Source organism: Triplophysa dalaica, chromosome 18, assembly GCF_015846415.1.
Source record: "Triplophysa dalaica isolate WHDGS20190420 chromosome 18, ASM1584641v1, whole genome shotgun sequence".
NCBI lineage: Eukaryota > Metazoa > Chordata > Actinopteri > Cypriniformes > Nemacheilidae > Triplophysa > Triplophysa dalaica.
The window spans coordinates 19,702,159-19,726,430 of record NC_079559.1 but is presented as its reverse complement, the minus strand read 5'-3'; the positions used below and the strand labels follow the sequence as shown (position 1 = coordinate 19,726,430).

The window sequence follows — 24,272 nt, the reverse complement described above, 5'->3', positions numbered from 1 at the left end:
ACAGTGACTAAAGCCAAAACATTTCTTCTGCTTGTCTAAACTGTATTTCATTGTCATTCTATAACACAAAAAACACTGTAAGAACATTGTTAAGCTTTAAGGTTTTCAGGGATTTTGGACAGGATTGTGCAATAGAGGATTACAGGTGGATTAAAGTGAGAAGCCATGCTGGTTCCAGGGAAGGAAGGAGGATCAAGATTTGGTAGGATTGTGATTGAAGTCGGTCAGGAAGGGTCAGTACCTCACCCCTGCCTCGCCGCTGGTGCTGTTTCTGTGATAACTTCCTCTCTAGACCGAGGATATCTGAGTCCAGCTCCGCCTCAAAACGGTTCAGCTCTGAAACCAACGTCGCCTGGGCAACGCCATGGCAACCAAATGACACATGGCTCATTATGTATAGTGATGGAAAACGCAGGGTGTGGTTATGTTGGAATGAAAAACTGGGATCGGGACTGAAATGTGTGGCAGCATTGCACAAATGTTTTGATAGTTATTATATAAACTGCATTTACTGGTTTTAAAAGGAGAGTTCACTCAAATTGTTTTATTCAGTCATCATTTACTCACCCTCGAGAATAAATGTCTTTGTTCTGATGAACACTTCCAAAGATGTTTGGAAGAACACTTGAAACCAAACAGTTCTTGGCCTACACTGACTACCTTAGTAGGAACAATTACAATGGTAGTTTGCTTTCCTACATTCTTCAAAATATCTTTCTCTGTGTTCGTCAGAACAAAGAAATGTAAACAGATTTGGAACAACTTGATGCTGAGTAAATGAAGACAGAAGTTTTGTTTATGAGTGAACTGTTCCATTCATTTATCAATCTGACTATATTGGTGAAACCAATGAACGCAATTTAAATGTAAATGGTCATCTCATGTACAAAAGTGCTTCTTAAAGTTAGATGCAAATGTTTATGTTTTATGTTAAATAACAAGCAGTTTTCAATATTCAGATTGCAGTTTCTTAAGTGAACAGGTCATCCAGATATAGATCTTTAGGTAGATATACATATACTGTATAAATCTGCATAGAACTGTACAACGTTTAAGTGATTCACTTTTCAATAATTTTTCTTACATTACGCAGATTAAGAAACATATGAAAAACAAAGGCAGATGCTCACCTCTATGGATGGTGATTGAGGTTTCCGTGGTGGGTGATATAAGGACTGCGACTCGGGCTTCTGTGACTGTAAAAAACAAATGAAATATCAAATGAGAGGAAGACTACAACATTTTATTCCTAGGTCACATTCAAACCCCAAAAAACTACAGTGCTTGTTTCATAATTGACTCATCCTTTTGTCATTTCACCAGACAACATTAGCCCCATCGACTTCCATTATATGGACACCAAACCACTGAGACAATTTTCAAAATATCTTATTTCGTGTTCCACAGAAGACAGATTCACACGTTCTGAATGACATGAGAGTGAACAAAAAATGACAGAATTTTTATTTGGCAGCGGCTATTTTCTCTAAGTGTAAATAGCAAAATAGCAGTAGGTTCTGTTTTAACACTAAGTGAATAGCTGTATTTTCTTTGAATTAAGAGTAAATAGGAGTTAGCTGCTAGTGGTACTTATAAATAGCGGGAGAGACTATTTTCAATATAGAAAAATTGCAATTAAAGTGAAAACATAACAACCTTGAACTGTCTGAAGGCTCTATGAATCACATGACACGCGAAAATTTCAGTTGTCACGACTCTCTCTCAATGGCTCTGGTTCTTACACTTTCTCTATACCAATCAGATACCGATCGGCAAAGTTGGTGCAAATAGTTTCTACCAACATTATTTGTACTCTGTGTAAATACACTTATTTCTATCCCTTTAATGGTTACCTACAGAATGTTATAAACACAATATTATACTGTATTACACTGTAACGAATTGCTGTAAAAACTACAGCGTTATTTTACAGAAGCTGACTGTATTTTAAATAATACAGAATATTGCTGTAAAGTGCAATGCATTCTGGAGTCACGTGACGGATTAACTCAATGTACAGAATATTGCTGTAAATTTCAAATCTACAATGGCGGGATGATCTTCAACAGTCGAGATTGGGGTAGTGCTCAAAATGAATGATTCACACCTGTGGTAAGTAACTTATTACGTATTTTTTTTCCATATTTGGTAACTATCATGCTGGTAACTTTATATAGAGGTATCTAAATTCGCGTTTCATATTGGTAAACCCAGATTCAACCTCCATCCGCGGGGACCGAAGGAGTCTTGCGGGGTTTCAGCAGCGCCGTCGCGGTAAGATTTCAAACATTCTCCGTCGCTATAGCACCTGAGGACAGAAGTTGTTCATGTTATTTAGAGTTTTTGTTCACACCAGGAGTGAAGGCGGTATGTGACGAGCTACAGTTCATTGTATTAGTAAGTTGACGGTTGTTTTTTTAATGTTGAACATCGCGCCCGCCGTAGACTCGGTAAAAGTTACATGCTTCGACAGTTGGGATACCACACTCGCTCGTGATTATTTTGTGGTGTAATTCAAATTTGCAAATGCAGTCATCCGTTAAATCGAGCGCCCAAATTAAAATGAGTCACCATAGCTTGAGGTAAGTCGATGTTCACGGAGGATAGCCCGGTAAAGTGATTAATGTACGTAACCATCTAGATATACAGTTTATGTATCGGAGGCCAGCTGAGAGCTTGAGCAAAAGACGTTAGCGACACCCTCATTGTATAGCAGGCCTGTCTCCCAAATAGGACCGTTGGAGGGTGGGAGTGAGACCCGTTACAAAATACTAGTGTGACAATTTCTTGACCGTGACATCCCTAACGTTAGTTGGATTACATTTCTGTATAAGTACGGTTTTAAGTGTAAGTTACTCTGTTTAATTTGCTTAGAGTTTGTTTGTAGAGTCACTTATACTAAAATGTAGTTTAAATGTAAAATGCTTAAAGATAATTGTATAGTCACTATTAACTATTACTATTGTCACATGTATAATTGTTTGTTTTAGGACACACTTTGCCATGCAGGCCACTGGATGCTGACTACTGAAGGTTAGGTTGTGTGTGACGGTGCTCAGCACAGCTTCATGTCTGGCCTTCCCACTCTGTTCATAGCATGTTACATATTCAATCTTGAGTACCAGGATGGGGCAGCATGTACTTGGAGTCCAATGAAAGGTATTAATTGAACAACTTCCTGACCTGCTTTTTATAGATATGTTTATGTTATACCTGTTAAGACCTTTAAAACAATATTTCTCAACGAGAGATGCATTTTTTTGGGGCAAATTATTTAGAAGTCTCCCCTATTTAACACTAGCAAGCTGATGATTTAATTCATGTGTTTTAATATAATATATTTTGCACATTTAATATATAACATTTAGTTTTTCCTGACTCTTTGTAGATATTAATCCAGAGAGTGGAACAAGAAGCGTCATCTAAAATGCCAGGATACAGAAGAAACAGGTTGCAGTGAACCCACATGTCGCCGCTCTTCTAAACACAATGATGAATATTCAGTGTAATCGATGAAAAGTAAGAAGCACACACACACACACACAGGCACACACACACGCACACACACACACACACACACACACACACGCACACACACACACACAGATCTCATCATTGAATTACATCATTTTATTATTCTCTGACTGTAGATGTTGTCCTCTGTTTTTCTCTGACTATAAATTGAATATCTAACATTATTCTCTTGTTTCGTTTCCATAGTTCCAGCTACTTGTTGTGCTCTGATGGATCAAGATGTGGACCGTTTTACAGACTCACTTTGGCCTTGTTTTGCAATGTTGTTTCATGATGGTAATGTTGGTTAACGTGTTGTTTAAACATGAATGTTTAAAGAGCCATGTTGGATACTATGAAGTTGTTACTGAATAAAATTATTTCATGTACAACAACGTACACAATTTGTCTGTAATGTATTTTTGTATCAATTAAAAAAAAAAAAATACTGTATATCCAGTATGCAAAACATACTGGATATACAGTGATTTATGTATTTCTTCTAAATAAAGTAAATTAAAATCAAGCAATTTGCTGTAAAAAATACAGCATTATACTGTTACTATTCAAAATTACAGTTTTTCCTGTATTCTGCAATTACAGTAAATGGCTGTAAATTAAATTACAGTACTGTGGCTGTACATTTTACAGTAACTGGCTGGCAACCCTGCTGCCAGTAGTTTACTGTAAATTTTACAGGATTTTTTTTACAGTGTATTACTGTAATAAACCCTCTAATAAATATACAGCATATAATAAAACCATCTTTAGACAAGTTTCCTGTTCAGCAGCTTATTCATTCTAAAGATGTTAACCCAAGCAAAGTCAGGACTATAAGCAGCTACAGTGTGTAACTTGATATACTTTTGTTTAACCTCGTTTAATTATAACCCTAAAAGATTGCATCAACGTGCTATTTCATAAAGTTCAAGACAAGTACATTCATGTGAAAATCTCCCATTTAATAACAATTGGCAAGTACATATGATCCTCATTAAAGCCATGAAGTGCAGAACCTAATAAAACCTGTTGAGTGACAACACGTTTCAGATATGTTAACAAGGATCTGCTGTCTATTACACAGGACAAGTGTAACAAAAAATGGAGCGAATAACAGGATGAGAGGCAAGGTTTTACAACGCTATCATAAACCATGCTGTTAAAGTGATAGTACACCCAAAATTCTGTCATCATTTACTCACCCTCTTGTCATTTAAAACCTGTATTTTTCACTCCGCAGAACACAAAAGAAGATATTTTGAAGAATGTTGTTAACAGGCACTCATTCCCTTACACTGGCTTAGTGTCCATACAATAGAAGTGAATGGCCGCAAGCACTGTTCGGTTACCAGCTTTCTTCAAAATATCTTCTTTTGTGTTATTTCTGATTAAAGAAATTCATGCAGGTTTGGAATGACAAGAGGGTGAGGAAATGATGAAAGTTTTCATTTTTGGGTAACTACTCCTTTAAAGTCAAACTCACACAAAAATCACAAAGGTGCTTTACAAAAGGTACTAATAAGTTTCACAAGTCACTCATGCTTCACACATCCTTCGAACTGCATACAGAACAAACATTTCTTTTATTCTAGCAAGATAGTGAAATCTAACCCAAGCCTACTGTCCCGAAACAGCAGATCTTTTTTCATCGTAATGTAAGATTTATATAAGTTTGGGATCTTTATCTGAGATTTGACATAGTAAACATGCAAATTAGAGGTTGAAGAGTTTAGATAGAGAGGTTAAATGCTCTTCAGACATAAATGCAGATATGCGTAATGACGCATTACATTTACTTAGTTACATTTTTTCTAGTTACTAAGATCGCATTACGATCTGAATCATCTGAAGAGGCAGATTACTCACTCCTCGTACCGCGAAATTTAACACGAAGAACACAAAGCGCGTTGGATGAAGTGAATATGAATGAATCTATAGACTCTGCCGGTTCCCTTAAGTTTGACATGGTCTATTATTCAAAATAAATCGTCTAAACTACTGTAACAATCGGCACACAGGTAGAATCCAAGGGGTTTAATGGTAACAGGAGTCCAAGACATAACAGGCGAACATGGGCGACACAACCAGGTTTACATTACAATACTTGACAAAGAACTAAAGAACACACAGGGCTTAAATACACATGGAAAACACTCAGGGAAAACAGAATCAGGTGTGGGACTAATTAACAATGACGAGGGACAGGTAAAATCACGAACGAGGCAAAACACATGGGGAACACAGGCTGAAGTGTTACAACTACATTGACATCAAGACAAAATTTATAGAAATGATTGTCTCTTCTTTGTCGTCTATTCTTTGGTCTCTGTGTGTCTATTGCAAAGATATCTGCTCATGATAATTAAAAAAAATTGATTCAAATGTCATATTAAAATATTGCCGTTAATATTCATTTTATGAAGGCGTACATAATCTGATACAAAGTAAGTAGCTACTTGAGTAGTTTTTTCACTGCAGTCTTTTTTACTTTTACTCAAGTAATTTTTTTAAATACTACTTTTACTTGAGTAACAATTTCTCTAGTTACTTGTACTTTTACTTGAGTAAAGATTTTGGCAAATCTACCCCCCTCTGTGTAAATGAACAACAATGATGTGAATGCGACTGCACAACTATTTCAGAAATAGGTTTGACGTCATTCTTGATCATAAACCAATATCCTGTACCTCAATGGGAGAGCATTGCACTTACAACACAAAAGTAGTGGGTTCGATTCAGGAAACACACATAATGATAAATGTTTACTTTAGATGCGCTATAGTTTATGTGATGTAATAAAGTCCAGCAAGTCCACATGATCTTATCTATACCTATGTCAACAAGCAGGATTACAGTACCCGAACAGCTCTATTTGCCTCAAGAAGCCATGGTTTATAATGATTTTACAACAGCTTACCGTTTTATATACGTTTTGCTTCTACTTCCATTCAACTAACAGAACCTTCATGTTCGTGTACACTTTCTAGTGATCACGGCAGTACTGTAGTCCAGTGTGTTATTAGTAGAATATTCCAGATCATTGCAGTCTATTGCACAATCTAACACACAGAACAGACCAGCAAGATCAAAAATTGTTGTTCCCTGGTTTTCTGGGCATGTTTGTGCTTCTACCTTATTTGCATATTTCCTTTGGTTAATCGAGTGCTAAAATAATACAGACAACCCGTGTCGCAGCTCTAAAGACCAACATTAACACACATACTCGCATTTGTGTTAGTATCTTTGTGAGGACTTGCTATAGACTAACCCTTGTCTTTTTAATTCCCTACTGCTAACCATACCCCTAAACCTAACATCGTTTAATGTGTATTAATACATTTGCTCACAGGGACTGATATGGGTACAGGGTTTACTATCCCTGTGGGGTCATTTGGTCCCGAAAATAGATACACCTGATTCACACAGACATACATGGTCTAAGTGCAAATGAGGTGGGCACGGATTTTGTGGCATTTTATGAAATCTAGAAATGTTTTCTAGATTTAATGCAATCAAACATCAGAAACTAATGCTGGGTTCACACCAGATGCAAACTATCGCGCTCCACGCTCTTTGTTACTCGCGGGAATGTTAATTATTTTCCTGTGAGTGGCGCAAAATAACAAATATTTTCAACGTTCGTGGTAATCGCGCCGCCCGATTCACGTCATTCGCACCATCTGCCGTGAGTTTGCGTCTGTACGCATCTTTGCATTGACTTTGTATGTAATTAAGACGCTTAATTCACGTTTGGTGTAAACCCAGAGTAAGACCATTAACCAAAATAATTGATGTTCCAGCATTGTATAACTGAATATGTTTTGTTTAATATACATTTTGGTTTAACATTATAAGTCTTTATTTGGGGGGTACAAAGAAAAGCATTCTACACAAAGGGGCCTTGCGGCGAGAACGTTTAGGAACCACTGTGCTAAAGTGTTGTGGTCTGCATTTCTCCTACAATGCAAGTCAAAGGGATTTGCCAAGTGAGAATCTCTGTTTTAAAGCTGATCTAGTATAGAATGATGGCCAAATGACATTGTCATGGTCTTTTTTACCAAGAAACAGATAAATTGATTGCATGGAAATTAAGTTGTAGAATCGTAAGTTTGAATGGTTTGAATAGCACACTTTTTAGGGACTTGAAGCAATTTAAGGTATGACTGAGTTAAATGATGAAGCGAATACTCTAAATATAACTCATTGTAATTGTAATACAGTACAGTATAATTCCATGTGTTATTATCCCACTTATACTTTTCTGTGCTTGTAGCCCACTCACTAAATGCCAAAGAAAGTAACAAGGTCTGGCTTTCAACAGACACAGTAATGCACTGTGAAAAAAACAAAGTAAAAAAACTCTGAATGTCTTTGGTTTCACAAAATCATTTTACATAGGCGATATCATCATACAGACATTCTGTTTGAAAGTTAAAAGCAATCAAGATTCTTCACATACTTGAACGTTATTGTTGTTAAAATCGAGTTTGGGTTTCGAAAATTAGTGATGGTTGAAAGCAGTCCAGCAACTGTCTCGTACCTGAGTGTGGTTCTCCACCAGGACTCCTCTATCAGGCTCAAAGTCAAAAATACTCTTCGGTTCTGGGTGCCTCGCTATGTCATCCAGATCAGCCCTTTAACACAACCGCAAACACACAAACAGAGCCACTTTATTGCGCAATCATTATTGGTTCGTGTAGCAACAGATCCGAACGTGCCTGCTGTCGTTCTTTATCTCTGTAAACCTCTCTCTCACTCTTGCCGTCTCTCTCTCTCTCTCTCTCTCTCACTCTTGCCGTCTCTCTCTCTCTCTCTCTCTCTCTCTCTCTCTCACTCTTCTAACTCTCTAACTCTCTCTCTCTCTCTCTCTAACTCTCTCTCTCTCTCTCTCTCTCTCTAACTCTCTCTGTCTCTCTTTCTCTCACTCTCTGCCTCTCTCACCAGTCAGGCAGGGCACCATGCTGGGTGAGGGTGAAGGGGGCTGAACACCCGTCCTGATGGGAAGAATCTGGTGGAGGTGAAGACGACAGGTTCCCTATAGACAGTAAAAAAAATACTATAAATATTACAATAACTGAAAATGTAGATACTGTATGTTATAAGCTCTAATTTACAAATTTATATGTTAGAAAAAAACCCTAAATAAATGGTGTTCCAAAGAACAAAAACACGCTTATGTAATATGTATATTTTTCCAAAAAACGTTAACATTAAATGTATGTTACTGTGATGTCATTTGCGTTCAGTATATGTTCTTTCTGAAAAAAAATTGTATTACAAATAGTTTTTATTGCATCCAGGTCCCTCTTATACTGTAACCAAACCTATTGCTATTTCTCCATTCTAGTTTGTCCTTTATCATCTTTTATGTTTTCTTATATTTGTAGTGTATTGTTTGTTGTCTATCTATCCCATGTTCTTGTGAGAACAGAACAAAATAAGAATATTGTGGCACCAAAGTACATTTGATCTTACATCTCTCTGTGTACAGTACAATCCGGTTAAGGTAAATAGTGGCCAGAGAATGAACAGATGTTTAAATGTGAAATGTTACTATTTACTCAGGCACTTACTTTCTCTCCAGTCAGTTTCAGGCTCTATAGGGTAAAAACAGAAGAAAATTGAAATGAGAAGAGACATGCAAGTAGGCCACTTATCTGTATTAAACGTAAGCTGTTTGACTGCATTATTACATTTTTTACCATTAATTATTTACACTTTTATCCAAAGTTACTTCAAGAAATACATTTAATCAGCATGTGTGTGGAAACATAATGGATGATGTAGAAAAGTAAAGAGGTGGAGTGGTTCTGAGCTCATACGATGTCTGCAGGCTCTTACTAAACTCCAGGTTGGATAAAGGGACGGCTTAATGACTTTAGTTGTGTTGAATTATGTTACTATTTAAGGAGCAAATGTTAAGATAATGTAAGGTAATGCACCATGTGTGATCCTCACATGACAGCCTGCTATTAACTACTTTGTCTGTATAAGCTCAATAAGTCTTTGCCAACCAGGGTGTCCATGGAAACACATAAAGCTGGCTGAGTAATTCCACATTATACAGCACATTATTGCTCAAGTGAATTCGGTAGCGTTCCACTCAATAAAGTTTGTTTGTCTGACAAACTGCAGCAGTAAAACTCGGGATCATCTATATAGTGTTAAGACTAGGGGATACTGGCCAAATATCCCAGAGGGCTTTTGCGTTCTTATAACAAAAGTAGAAGTTCAGCAGGATACAATTCAGTTTGTTGTGCAACAAAGCTCCACTGTTTTCGCTTGTCCTAAAACGAGTTTTAGCATAATTAGCAATTCCGTGCGTCTAAAAGTCGATCTATTGAAACCTATAGAAAAGGTTTGCTGGGGGAAAGGACTCACGGCGCTGTTTCCTAAATCCCTTAATGCTCAGGTTCCACTTTCAAAGGGTCGATTGTGCACCCTCTCATTCAGGTCGACATGTGGTGAGAGGTACAACCATTTCGATGAAAGGAGGTCTAAAATATCTTCAACAGAGTTTTATTCTGTCAGGATCAGAGCAAAATCTGACAGCCAGAAACAGAAAGGAATTTCCTCATTGTTTCCACACATGAAACAGAAAGAGAGCAAGAGAGAGAGAGAGAGAGAGAGAGAGAGAGAGAGAGAGAGAAAACATGCACATACCCTCTGGTTTCTTGTGGATTTGTCTGAACATGCTTCTGTACCAGTCCTTGGGCTTGTTTACACTCTGTTGAAAGAGTCGGAAGGTCACAAAAAAAGAAAAATGCCTAATAAAATCAAAACAACTGCAATATGATAAATGTTATTTTGTGTGGCTTGGCTATATATTAATGGACTCCGTCTTGAGGTAAGACACAAAGATTGCTGTGAATGTATTTCCTGACTCATTCTCTTAACTATAGTGCGCATTGAGGTGTGTCGGCCGGGAGGAAGAATGGCCATGCATGAATGAATTGTGGGATTGCAGCGGTACTGTACTGTACTGTTTGCCGTGTGGAGACTCACAGATCGAGACGCGATTGGCATTCCTGACTCATCTACAGGACCGATTCCAGAAAACTTTATAAGGCGTTCCTCTCGTGAGGCAGACGTCTGAGGTAACGTGACGAAGCCTTCACTTCTCACTCCACCGTTAGACAATCCAACTGAGAAATACAACACACACACTCAGATACTGTCTGAATCCACTTATACTTCTATACTCATTACCACAGGGGATACAGTTAAATGATTCAAAAGTATTGAATAATTGCTCTATAGTTTTGTGTTAAATACCGATACGGACACAAGAGTTATCAAATACGTGATGACATAAGCATTTGAAGGCCGGAAGGTTTAACTCACACATACAAAGTGCTACATGTTGTTCCAAGATGTAACAAAATGTGATTTTCTGTCATGATTTACCGTTTGTCTGAGTTGGACCATAGTAGGATCCGAAACTGCGTGGTGGGTATCCACCTCCATTGACCTCAGCAACCTGTCAGCACACATCCACAAATATATAAGAACCATGTTTACATACTGTAAACAGCAGATTGAGAAGAAGAAACATCTTTATTTAATATTTATTCTCTAACTGCCTTTATTTTGAAACATTTTCTAACTGGTATAAAAAAGAAAGCAATCAAATAAAATTGATAAAGTTATACAAATATTACATCTAAAAATGACATCTTTGAAAGTGTTTAAATATTTTTACATTAGATTTTGTAAAATACCAAACCAAATACCACAATGGCAACAGCCAACAAGTGATTTCATTTTTTTTTTAATTAAAGGGATACTTTACCCCAAAAAGAAAATTCTGTCATCATTTACTCACCCTCTTGAATGAACAGACAGTGTCCAAAGTTAATGTTCAATATGTTACTTTATCTATTGATATTGACCTTTTTGTAAAATATTTTTGTTTTCAAGATGTTGCACTACATTTAAATTAAATGCCAGTTTGTATATACTTTTGTCTATTATATATTCACGTGTTGTGGGTTATCCAGTGTTACAATATTGAAGTTTGTTTACACGGTAATAAAAAAGCATCACTGCGTACAGATTTTAAAGGAACAGTTCACCTAAAAAGGAAAATTCTGTCTTCATAATTTACTCACCCTCGAGTTTCTCAAAAATCTTTATAAATTTCTTTGTTTTGATGAACACATAGAGAGATATTTGGAAGAATGCTTAGTTAATGAAAATATAGTCCTTTAATTTATTCAAACGCCACCAGGGGGCAGTATTGTATCAATTTTGTGTCTGCACATATTCACTTCATGTGAAGACATTCTAACACAATGTCAAAGCTGCTGAATCAATGCTCTTGAGTTTCATTTAAACATGTGCTCAAATCCACGGTACAAAATAAATGTGTGGAATTCCTGCGTTACCATAATGATGCTTTTGTGTTAATGATGATATGTCAGCTCTGTGATCTTGCCTTTTGTGGAGACGACACAGTGATGGAACTATAGTGGAATGGACTTAAGGGAGGTGTGGGCAAACCAGGAGAGATGACAACTACGTCCTGGGTCATATCTGGAGTCATGAAGTGCTGACGTGCTCCGTTGCCGGGAAGAGCCTCGTCTGAAAAAACGATCCGTGTGCCATTCAGATGGTCGTGCACCTCCACTCTCTTCTGAGAAAACCGAGAGAGATTGGATTTATTGACTAACTATATTTCCTATGCCAATACATATTCATAATGTAATAATGCTTACAATATAGTAACAATATAGTGATTTTGGGGTTTCAATCTATAGTGCTGTGTTTCTGTGTCATTTCCTCGTTTCCGCCCCCCTCTGGATTTGAACCCCACCATCCCTCAAATGCTTCTCTCTCTGTGACCTAAATAATGCGTCCTCCCTCCACGTGAACTCTAGGGGTCATGGGAAGATCCCTGTGTTCTCACAGAGGGTGAAACTGTATCTTGGTAAATCATGGAGATGCTTTGTGAGCCAGGGGACAGCGAGGACCAGGGCGGCTTTTTCATGGAAATCCAAGTCCAGTTCATAAATATCTCTCTCATTCCGTCATTGTGTTAGGGGTTGTTTTTAACATCTCTTTCTTTCTGTTTCCTTGGCATCTCTAAAGGTGATGCTGGACAGCTTGGCCATTGCCAAAGATCAGAAGTAACACAAGCAAGAAATACTGAACGCATGCTTAGAAAATTTTGCTTGGGAGTTCAAGAAGTGATTCAGACTTTGGGATTTGTAATGAAGTAAATAAATATGTTTGGAAAACTGGCTATAAAAGAGTGTTATACCTGAGACTGCATGTCATCTGCAGGGGTCCCAGTCGGTAGTCAGATCTCAATTCCTATAAGAGAAACAATAGAAGATACCACAATAAAATAATATGCAGATCTAGTTTGGGGGTTTTCCAGCCACAAATCACAATATCACCAAATCTAAAGTATCCTGAAATGCTTGATTTCAAATGCACTTTTTGCTATTTTTTACTTGTTTCACTGGTGTAACGTAACAAAGCGTTTTTTGTTTCTACATTTTATATAATTGTATGCATTCCTTGAAAAAAAATTGTCGAGCCACTATGAGCTGATGGACCAATTTAACAATGTCTTTCGTACATTTCTGGACCTTGACAACAACCATAACCATGATGTCTAATATTTGTGTTCCGAAGATGCCGGGAGGTCTTAAAACATGTTTAACGTCATGTCAGTGAGTAAAAAATAACACAATTTGGATTTTGAGATGAACTTTTCACATGTGTGACATTTAGCGGTATCTAGTGGTGAGGTTGCAAATTGCAACCAACGGCTCACTCCATCCCTCCCTTTTAAAACACTAGGGAGGCTGACACAGAACTTATATGTCGTCGCGTTTTCATTTTTACCGTATTTGTCCGTTATGGGCCACCGTAGAAACAACATAGTGAATTTCATGCAAGAGGACCTGTGGTGTATGAAGTTAGAAATAGCTCATTCTAAAGTAATAGAAACATAACGCTTCATTATGTAAGGTTTTTATACACCTCTGAAGACATAGTTATGTATCATTTATTGCCTTTCTGTCAATACACCCCACTAAAAATTACACACCGGACCGTAAAGAAAAAACAAGGAAAACAACTATTTAGCAAAGTACTTTGTTTACAAAGACGTTTTTAAACTCTTCCATGAAGAACTGGGTCAGCATGGCAACCGGTGCACTTTCCCACACACTCAAAGTTTATATGACTTTAGCTTTCCGTCTGACATCAGCTCTTCTCAGCCTAAGAGTGTAACTGTGAGCCAAACGCTCGTACTGTAGTGAGATGTGTTTTCCATATGCGATGAATAACTCTGAACCGGAGACCAAATGATTGCCGTAGCTTCCTGAATGCAGCGTCCTGAACACTGGGAATTATGGGCTGGTTCATTTTCTATTTTTCTCTTGTTCTCTCATTCCCCTGCCCCAGATGAGTCAACACTATTGAATGAGCTCTATTACATAACAGCGAGAGCAACAATTGAGCGTGTGTATAAATGTGTGTGCTACACAATGACCTATTAGTATGTGAGGGCCCCGCACGCCAACACACGTGTGTGCGTGTTTATTTGCATGAGCAGCTGCATATCTGTGCTTCTTTGCATGAATCTATCAATCTGTAATGTTAAAGGCATAGTCACCCAGAGAGAAAAAAATCCTTACAAGTACTTGTCCACCATTGACTACCATAAGGACTACCATAAGGAAAAATGATATGATAGTCACGAGTGCCCTTGAAGCTTTCCTACATTCTTCCACATATCTTCTTTTGTGTTTAAAAGAACAAAATAAATTATTAAGTTTTTTTTCCTTCTATAGTAGTCGATGGGGTCCAAGATCTATTTGATTATTAGCATTCTTCCAAATATCTTTCTCTGTATTATTCTGAATAAAGAAATTCTTACAGATTTGGAACAACTCAATGAAATTTTAATTTTTGGGTGAACTATCCCTTTAAGCTACAGTAGAAAGGAATTTATTTTTGTTTGACATATAAAGCCTTCAGACTCATTACTTATATTCCACACAAGCTGTATAAATAAGTTCTACATTGATTTCATTTTGGTTTTTGTAATGCTTTGACCTTAACTGTTTCTTTTTATTGCATATCACAATGGCTGCAAAACATTTTTTATGTACCACAGAAGAAGTCATACGTCTGGTGTGAACTTTCCCTTTTAACGGTACGGAAAAGAGTCAGCATAAGAACAAAATAGGATTTCATTATAGACACTAACAATCCTGAAGGCCAATGTGTCAAATCTTGCAGATTTCTCGAAATTATTGTCATCACGAGGTCACGTGACACATGCTGGCACATTATCTGCCTTTGACATTTCAAGATGTGACAAACAAATCATTCATGATAATTTTTTCAAAAGTCAGTTTAATTCAGTTGTTGAAAAGCCTAAGGATTTTAGTTCATTCAATTCAACACAATGGCCATTTATGTTTTACAACTACAGTACAATCCCGCCCAACCTTGAGCGTGTTTTTGCATTTATAAATATGAAATGACTGTTTTGCAGACAGGCATTCTTTGTCAAGTATTATATCAAGAATTATTTAGTCAACGGAAAGCTAGATTAAAAACTCAATACCCAGTTCCGAAGAGCTGCCAATGTGAATGGAGGGAGTGTTTGTTTAATGTTCGCCGCTGTACGTATCCGGATGTACAGTATGAAGGAGACAAAGACAGCAATGTTCATGTGTGTGTGTGCGTGTGTATACAGTATGAGTATGGGCATGTCAGTCATACGGTGTCCTGAACATATCACTCAATCTTAAAGGGACAGTTAATCCAAAATTGAAAATTCTATCATCAATTCCTCGCCCTCGTTGTTCAAAACCTTCATGAATTTCTTTGTTCTGATGAACACGAATACTTGAATGAAGTACTCTTTTTGGGTTTTGGGGCACTATTGACTATCATTGAAGTTTTTCCTACTATGGTAGTCAATGGTGCCCTGGTTACAAACATTCTTCGAAATATCTTACTTTGTGTTCAGCAGCACATATACATTTATACAGGTTTTGAACAACTTGAGGGTGAGTTAACGGTGATATATTTTTCATTTTTGGGTGAACTGTCCCTTTAACAAATCTCTTCAAGATTGACTGAAGCAACAATCAAGATTGTTTAAACAAACCCTCCCCCAAAATATATTAATAATAAATCAACATTTTTGAGATTGTGCCCGTAAGTGCAAACCTGTGACGACATCATCAGCTATGCTGTTTGGTCACCACTAAGAGAGAGAGAGAGAGAGAGAGAGAGAGAGAGCACATCCCTCCACAAGATTCTCTCCATAACAGGAATCATGAAACACATCCTAATACGGTCAAGTCTCCCTCAGACATCCGTTGGTGAAATATGTTCAGATTTCTCTTCAGAACACATGGAGCATTAGTGTTGTTTGTTTTGAACGCTCCATGCGATTTTAGCCGATTACAAAAGTCGAGCACGAGCATCTGCAATGCATTAAGGCAACATTCATCTGACAGCTGGATTGATTTGTCCTTGTGAAGGATACCGTATCCAAAACAGCCTTTTGAAGTACTGGTGGAGTAGGACTGCTCTGTGAATGTCACTTTTCATGAGTTTTGTAAACTTGGCTGTGACTTTAGATATACTTCAAAGAACTCTGAGGTCACTGGCACATGCAGGAACCACAAGCCTGTCCTGTAGTCTCTAAGTGTCTTTGAAACTCTTCAACGCTCCATATATTTGTCACCTACACTGTTTTTGGATTCAGGAGTCTTTCACAGCCAGACTTTTGATGCTTTGAGTTCTGGTACACTTACAAACTTACGTGGGACAGTTCACCCCCAAACATCTTTTTTCATAATTTTCATAACTCTTTTAATACACAAGAGAAGATATTTTTTTTGGTTACGGACATTTTTCTAAATATCTTCCTTTGTGTTGTGCACAAGATAGAAAGTCATACAGGTTAGAGATGACACAGTGTGAGTAAAGCATGAAAAAAATCACCATGGTGATGAACTGTCCCTTTAAGCTACACATTTTATCAATAGATTTGATTTCCTGGGAATCAAATCTATATCGGTTGTACTTCCAGCGCAGAGAAAGATCTGTCGGGTCGACATATAAGTCGAAATAACAAATAAATAGAACTATTAAAGGATACTGTATATCTTTAAATGAATGGAATTAATTTAGATACAGTCCGTTCCTGTCCTTCAGTCAAGTAGTTTTTTTGGAGAGCGTTTAATAATTTGGATTTGATCTATATTTGAGTTTTACGTTCGTGGATAGTTCAAAGTAATAGATTATTTTATGAACATAGACGTAACAGAGAGAACGAAGCAAAATATTAGTTTATCTTTTATTTGCTTGTTGTAAATGCTTCAAACTAAATTTCTGTCTTAAAAACACAAACATCACATGACTCCAGGACTTTCTACAGGAGCCAATCAGATTAGAGCTTGCGATTTTTTGATAAACTGGGCATTGCATGGTGCAATCTGCATCTGTCAGTCCATGAACGGAGATTGCAGTCCCATCTACAGTAAAACATGAGAACTAGTGACATTGTGATGTTTAAAAAATTAAGCTGTCAGATTAGAGAAACCCCAGCGCACTGCTTAAAACCTGTTTGTCTGCCAGTAATTCACTTCGTATCTGCATTTTTATCTTGTTTTATAAAAGCAGAATGGCAGGAAGTCTGTTGCACATCAATGAAAATTCATTATCAGGTTTCTGCTCTTTACGGGCCACTAGGAGTTCCGGCATTGACATTATTAAGTGTGTAAATGTTTGGCTCCGAGCAGGAAACATGCATACCATATGTGAGGTGAACAGGTTTGATTAGGATTGCCTGGTGGACTGTAGGGGTCAGTAAGTTAACTACTGTGGTTCAATCATTTGCATGTGCCATGACGCATTTGTATATGAATGTATGAGTGAATGTGTGTAAACTTAATGGGGAAATAAATAGCCAGACATTTGTTGCTGTGGTCAAATTATTTAAATAAGACACTAAAAACCAAATACGTGACTGTGTTTGTGTTATAATATAGTGTATAAGTGTTTATATATATATATATATATATATATATATAATAAAATATATAAGTGTTTAATAAGTGGTAGATCTATTTATTCACACAGCTTACATCTGAACTGCAAAACAGTGTTGAGTTGTTTTAACCAACCTACGTGTATGCATATTAACCAGTCCCCACTGGATTCAGGGGAGAATTTGGGATTTATGCGGCCAAAAAATATCCCTTTTTGCAGCGGCCTCATTCAAATGTTGCTGTTTAAATTGCAGGGGGGGGGTTATCGAAAAAGTAAATAATACTACTTGAATTGGCAAAAGGATTCTTCTTTTAAACTATCACCTGTGAAACATTATGCATTTCCTATGATCATACTGAACGTAAAATAATTTGAAACAACTCAACACATCGTCCTTTTATATGCTCATGATGCCAATTCTACTATGCTTTGCAAAGTGAAAATGAAAATTCATTCTGTATGAACTGTTCTGTGGGTTGACTTAAAGGTCCAATGTGTCATTTTTGAAGGATCTATTGCCTGAAAAGCAATATAATATATTATACACAACCATTGATTCAGAGATGTATAAAGACCTTACATAATAGAGCATTATGTTTTATTATATTAGAATGAGCTATTTCTTTCTACATACACCGCGGGTCCCCTTGCATGGAATTCACAATGTTGTTTTTACATTCGCCTAAAACGGACAAGCTGCTTTACAGAGCACATTTCGTAAGTATGTTCTCTCCTTTAGCAAAGAAGTGAAAACGTGGCCACATATTAGTCCTGTGTCAGCCACCGTAGTGGTTCGAAGGGGAGGAGTAGAGGGCATCATTGGTCGCAATTCGCAACCTCAACGCTGGATGCCACTAAATTTCATACACTGAACCTTTAGCTAGGTTTAGATTCAGTCAAAACAGAAAGTAAAAACTTCAGTAACTACAAAATCCACTTTTTCTGTTTACAAAAGCCTTTTTCTGTTTCAGCGCTGCTGCAGTTACCATGTTTTTCCTGTGTATGGCAGTATAGAGCACTCAAGCCAAATGACAACATAGTTGGACCTTTCCCGTTGTCAATCACATTCGCTGATGTTTACTGTCACCTCCATGTGTTTTTATTTAGAGATAACATTTAAAGAACAAAGTTACAGCATTTTATCTCCTCCCTTTTATATCCCCTTTAAATAACACTGATAACCATCTACATCCCACTCTCTTTTTTCCAAAAATAACATAGAAGTGAAACACATTGTTCCACAGGAAACTTGGGATACGTAGTCTTCAGTGTGAGGGAGTGACCTATGGAATATTCCTGAAATAATTTCACCTGTTAACTCATCAGATCCACTGACAACACAAACCTGAGTCACATGATATATGGCTGGTGTGATATGTTTGTATAGATGCTCATTGTCCACCGGTGACACACAGTGTGTTTAGCACACCGATTGCAATCGACACATTATGAGATTTTGGCTAATGACTAACAGCTGTCATCTGAGAGTTTCTATGGAAGCAAGCACATGGCCATGTGATCAAATAAAAAAAATCTGTGAACGTGCACACCGTTGGATTATCAATGGGGAAATTGTATGGCAGAGTTCATTTGTCTTGTTGACGATAGTTTGGATCATGACATCATTGTCCAAAGGTCAAAAGGCGCACAGGTCGGTTTGAGGCTAAACGGTTCAGCTTTTCACACGGGTTAAACTACAGAGGGTTTATCAGTATCCACAAAAGCTATGCCAAAGAAAAAAAACTGACAAGATTGCATTGTTCCTGCATCAAGTCGAGGAAAACAAACTTGTCAAATTGGGCTGGTTGACCTTTATAACAATAGTGAGGAACGATAAAGCAATATTACGTGAACAGGAGCTTGTGATGTTACTTTTAAAGAACAACTCAAGAGACAACAGAAAGAATGTAAGAAAAGAGGAGTGGAATGCCTCTCGTCCAATCAGATTTGAGGAATGGAAATGACTGTTAATGGTACTAATTTATGGTTATAAGACACAGCTACAAATTAAATTCCTTTAATATAAAGTACTTTTTTGCCAAATGGACCATTTTTTGAGGCTCAGTGATATTCAAACTCTTTAGCGGTGTCTGAAGCCGTTCCCTATCTCCTATGTAGTGCACTATATCGGTGTCCGCCATTTTGTAGTGATGTCTAAAACCTGAGTGAACTACTTCATTCCCTACTTTCATTCACTCTTGTTTTACCCACAATGCACTCTGATTTTTATTGTACACTCGCTCATTGTTTCCCATGATACAACACTAGACGACCGCCTGATTTGAGGACATTGACCATTTGTATGGTTACTTGTGTTTGTTCTTGTCGACAGTTATTTTTACTTTTAAAGAATAGCAGATAAAATTAACGAGATAAATTGTTTTATTAAACGTGACAAATGAGCATGCCTGCAACTAAATGGGACAGTTGTTTTGTTGTGTTTATTTTCAACTGATACAATAAACGTGACAAATAACGTGAAAATGTGAGGGGTTATATTGCGTGTGTGTGAGTTTTTTAAGCCCTTGTTAAGGTTTAAGCATAAATATAACAGTAAACAACTACAGAATAACCATTAGGAAAGCATGTATGGTGTTTTCATAAAGTCTAAGCTTAGTACATTTTTGACCATATTGGTGAGTCCCAGACGACTAACAAGAATGCTTGCATGCTATTTCCCAAAGAGTGACTAATAAACAATGAATCTCGTTCGCATTCAGAACACTGTTTGGGAAACATCCTACGTGTGGGCTGGTTTGTTTGTGTCACTGAAACAGATGGACCCTTCTGTCATGTGGTTTATACCAGACGATACAGTATACAGTACAGTACCTTTTCAAGATTACTTATGTCTTGTATTTATCAATCGTACACATTCACATAAACAGAATTACTGTATATCCTTTATATCAGCGGTAACTCTCCTGGTGACCTTATTTGACATGTTCAATGCTAATATCTGCCCTGTATACCATCAGTTTTACACAACCTCACTGTTCCGTTTGTAAAGAAAAAAAGTGAAATCAGGATCGGTATAATATATTTATCACACTTCATTGAGATTTCATCTTTGTTCTTTTAGAAGTCAATTAAAAATAAACACTTGTGATTCATTTCCTTGGAAAAGCTATGGCCTTCATCAGACCCCCCCAACTCTAAGCGTCTTGTATACCCTAATGGGTGAACTACACCTGTGGTTACCCTACTACAACCAAACAAGTGAACAAATGAGTGTATAAATACTTCTTCTTATCACCATACATCAGCTTCGTTTACAAATGATCTGATCACATTTGAATGAGACTTAAATCTTTAGCCACTTTGTTTTTCAAGTGAGGGTAAATCGGTTTCTGTCCAGTTAAAGGTACAGTGTGTAATTTTTTGGAGGATCTATTGACAGAAATGAAATATAATATACATTACTAAGTTTGTGTGTAAGGTGTATAAAGACTTAACATAATGAAGCACAATGTTTTAATTATGAGCTATTTCTATCTGTATCTACATACACCGCGAGACCCCTGAGATAAAATTCGCCATGTTGTTTCTGCAGTAGCCTTAAACGGACAAACTGCTCTAGCGCCTTTCGTAAATATGTCATCTCCTTCGGCAAATAAGTGAAAACGCGATGACATCTTAGTTTTGTGTCAGTCACTGTAGAGAAAGGTAGGGGTAGACTGAGTCGTTGGTTGAAATTTGAAACCGCACCACTAGACGCCGCTAAATTTCATACACTGGACCTTTAATGCATACACACATTGTGCGTGTGACTAATCCAGACTGCATTCTCCATGACATAAATTGATTATTTAACAAACTAAATGATTGTTATTTGAGTAAATGTAGGAGAGTTTCTGTGATACTTAGGTTTAGGGGTATAGGGTGAGGGTTAGGAGACAGTATAACATATAATCATTACATCTACACTTATGAGATAAGACTGAGCCAAATACCAGAGAGATTTCACCATGTATAGATTGTGTTACGTAGAAATAAAGAAAAATAGAAAAGAATAAAAAATCATTTTATAATTTATTATGATAATAACATTAATATTCAAGGCATGCTTAGCCATTTTATGCCATAATGTTTTACTCAATAGTCTTTCTAAAATGTGTCATATCAGTCATGCACATAGCCCAAATCATTTAGCAGGGGATTACTAAATAATACAGTTCTCTGTTTTTATAGGACATTTACTTTTTTAACGTGCATACTTCAGTTGTAAATATGTGTCTGGAAAGAGGAATGGCTTAAAATAACAAAACAACAGAACAACGCAAACCAATAAACCTTTAACCGTCTTGCTCACTCAGTCTGTCTGCTTCTTCCTGAATGTGCAAAGGCACCATACAAGGCCCTGCTGTGTGTCTGTTTACAATCTGCTGTTATTGCATGATACGCACATTAATCACACACAGGTCCATCTGAACACCATGTATGGTCCTCCATCGCTCAGCTCGGAGGAGAGGATGGACCGCACAAGCGGTCTTACATCCATGAGCCAAGATGAGCTCTTCCTCAATGTGTTGTCACATGGATAAAGTCATTTAGCATAAAGGCACATCTCAAAGTCACCTAAACACTTTATAAAAGTGGAGGCTGCTGAACATGGGAAGACCCGCAGATGACGATTCATTCTAATGAGTGAGACGTCGCAATTTGGATTTGATCACAATATTTGTTTGTACCTTTATGAGCCTGAAGAATAAAGACGCAGATGAAAGGCTATGATGTGCATCAGGACATGAGGGCACTCTATGATGTGGCACGCATGTCTAGTTTGTACTAAAGCACTCATGCGGTTCATATACACAAATCATGTGACAATAATCTCAGTGAGATCTGTGAGTGCTGCTGTAATCCAGGTGATGGACTTGACAGGTTCACAAGTGAGGCCCTTTGATCTGTCATATACTCTCATACAGAGGAGTTTGTGCTTTTGTCACTGGAACACATGATAATGGGCCTGATAATTAAGTCTGTTATCATTGCCTGATTATGGACAGATGCAAATATGCATATTTAATAAGATTACAGCTCTTTTAGGACGGTAAAAAACATGGCCATAATTAAAACAGTTTTTAAGGAATTGCGGGAAAATGCGGTCGTGAAATGCAGCCTGTCCCACCTTTAACTTGCTTTTAATGCTTGCTGGATGAATTTGATGCAAATTTGATTTTCCATTTTGAGATTATTGGCAAAGTAATGTTATGTGAACGCTGGCATACTGGCAGAACTCTGTAAAAAACTTTGAGACACCTGAAGTTCACCAAAAATGAAAATTCTGTCTTCATTTACTCACCCTCAAGTTGTTATTCAATATCTCAAGAGAGATATTTTGAAGAATGATCGTAACCAAACAGTTGTTGGCCACCATTAAATACCATAGTAGGGAAAAATCCCTTATTAATTTCTTTGTTCTGTCAAACACAAAAGAAGAGGTTTTGAAGAACTTTGAAGAGCTTCGGTATTCCATTATTCTACTCAATAAGTTTATAAAATAAATCCAATAACTGTCTGTTGACAGGCTTTTATAATCTTATAGAGCAATAGAACAAATTAAAAGTATAAATTTTTCTTTCTGAAACCTTCTCCATTTTTTGGTGATTTAATTTTTTTCTCATAAATAGTTATTATTAATCCCCCTTTATGTTTGTCACTTGGTTTTTCCAAAACTAAGGGGGTTGTTCTTACTTACACCTAAAATAACATAAAGTGTAATCTTCGAATTATTGCAAATCCCACTTTAAACCAGAAATATTTTATGGATCACTGATTACATTTAAGTAAATGTGTGTCATTGCCCAGTGTGAACGTGTCAAAGTTCAGATTTTCACACAAGATGCCCTTTTGAATATACAGACAACATGCTCAGATATGACAACTAATCTATCATTCAATGTTACTTCAATTATTAAGTCTTTTATGAATTCAGAATATATTGTATCATCTGTTTTTATACAATACATTTTAATTTTATTATAAATTAATATTACCCTATTATGCACATTCAGACTGTAGCTTAAGAATGAAGTCACATTCAGACTGTAGCTTAAGCAGCACACAGAACTATTAAATGTCTCAGTAAACTTCAGACCTGAGCATGCAACAGCTATAAATCCCTCTACACTCTAAAACACGCAACAAATTACAAATAACATAAGCAAACACATATTTCTGCAGAATCAGCTTGAGAACGAGAAGTAATATGTGCTACCACTTAAAAAAACAACTTTGGCAAAGTCTGATATAAGACAATGAATGAACTGAATGAATAACTTGATCCTTTTTACACCATTTAACAGAGTTAGCAATGAACTCATGCCAACAGATGGAAAATCAACTCACCGGTTTGTTTCTGTGTGTGCAACGCTGCTACCACGTACAGATTTCTCACGACGACACACAATTCTCAAAGCATGGGTTGGTCTGCTGTGGAGAAAATAACCTTTCAGGTTCAACCTGCTCTCTCTTTCTCTCTCTCTCTGTGTGTGTGTGTGTGTGTGTGTGTGTGCCGTCACAGTCAGTTCTCTCTTTATGTCTCCCGCTCGCTCACTCACTCGCTTTGGCTGCCTGTCTATTTAACCTCTGTTAAGTCCCACAGTCTCACATACTGACACACACATGCTCTCTCTCCTCGCTCCACCACTAAAGGACTTCCCGGCAGACACAGGTTGCCGTGGTAACATGTAGACTGTGTTAAAAGGCCAGGCTCACTTTTG

At 37.2% G+C, this 24,272-nt stretch overlaps 1 protein-coding gene and 1 long non-coding RNA gene across 10 annotated transcripts in view; one reads left to right on the top strand and one right to left on the bottom strand.

The window, feature by feature from the left end:
- Positions 1-24,272, bottom strand: part of sorbs3 (sorbin and SH3 domain containing 3) — a 38,923-nt gene that overhangs the window by 10,258 nt on the left and 4,393 nt on the right. For 3 of the 8 annotated variants that reach the window (XM_056772799.1, XM_056772792.1, XM_056772795.1), the window contains exons 2-11: positions 12,776-12,828; positions 11,951-12,148; positions 10,921-10,993; positions 10,519-10,658; positions 10,177-10,240; positions 9,087-9,110; positions 8,455-8,548; positions 8,054-8,147; positions 1,131-1,196; positions 242-352 (exon numbers count right to left, since the gene is read on the bottom strand). In XM_056772799.1, coding sequence (XP_056628777.1) covers positions 242-352; positions 1,131-1,196; positions 8,054-8,147; positions 8,455-8,548; positions 9,087-9,110; positions 10,177-10,240; positions 10,519-10,658; positions 10,921-10,993; positions 11,951-12,148; positions 12,776-12,787 — 876 coding nt within the window. In that variant the 5' untranslated portion in view covers positions 12,788-12,828. Of the gene's footprint in view, positions 1-241; positions 353-1,130; positions 1,197-8,053; positions 8,148-8,454; positions 8,549-9,086; positions 9,111-10,176; positions 10,241-10,518; positions 10,659-10,920; positions 10,994-11,950; positions 12,149-12,775; positions 12,829-22,852; positions 22,971-23,898; positions 24,119-24,272 lie in introns of those variants that run through there. The other 5 variants (XM_056772794.1, XM_056772793.1, XM_056772797.1 and 2 more) reach the window with 5 other exon arrangements.
- Positions 1,894-3,936, top strand: LOC130440026 (uncharacterized). Of its 2 annotated transcripts, XR_008909516.1 has the most exons (5): positions 1,894-2,112; positions 2,215-2,847; positions 2,991-3,159; positions 3,389-3,519; positions 3,721-3,936. It is a non-coding gene; the product is annotated as an uncharacterized LOC130440026 (long non-coding RNA). The 2 variants fall into 2 exon arrangements; XR_008909515.1 differs by having other exon boundaries at positions 2,215-3,159; positions 3,721-3,935.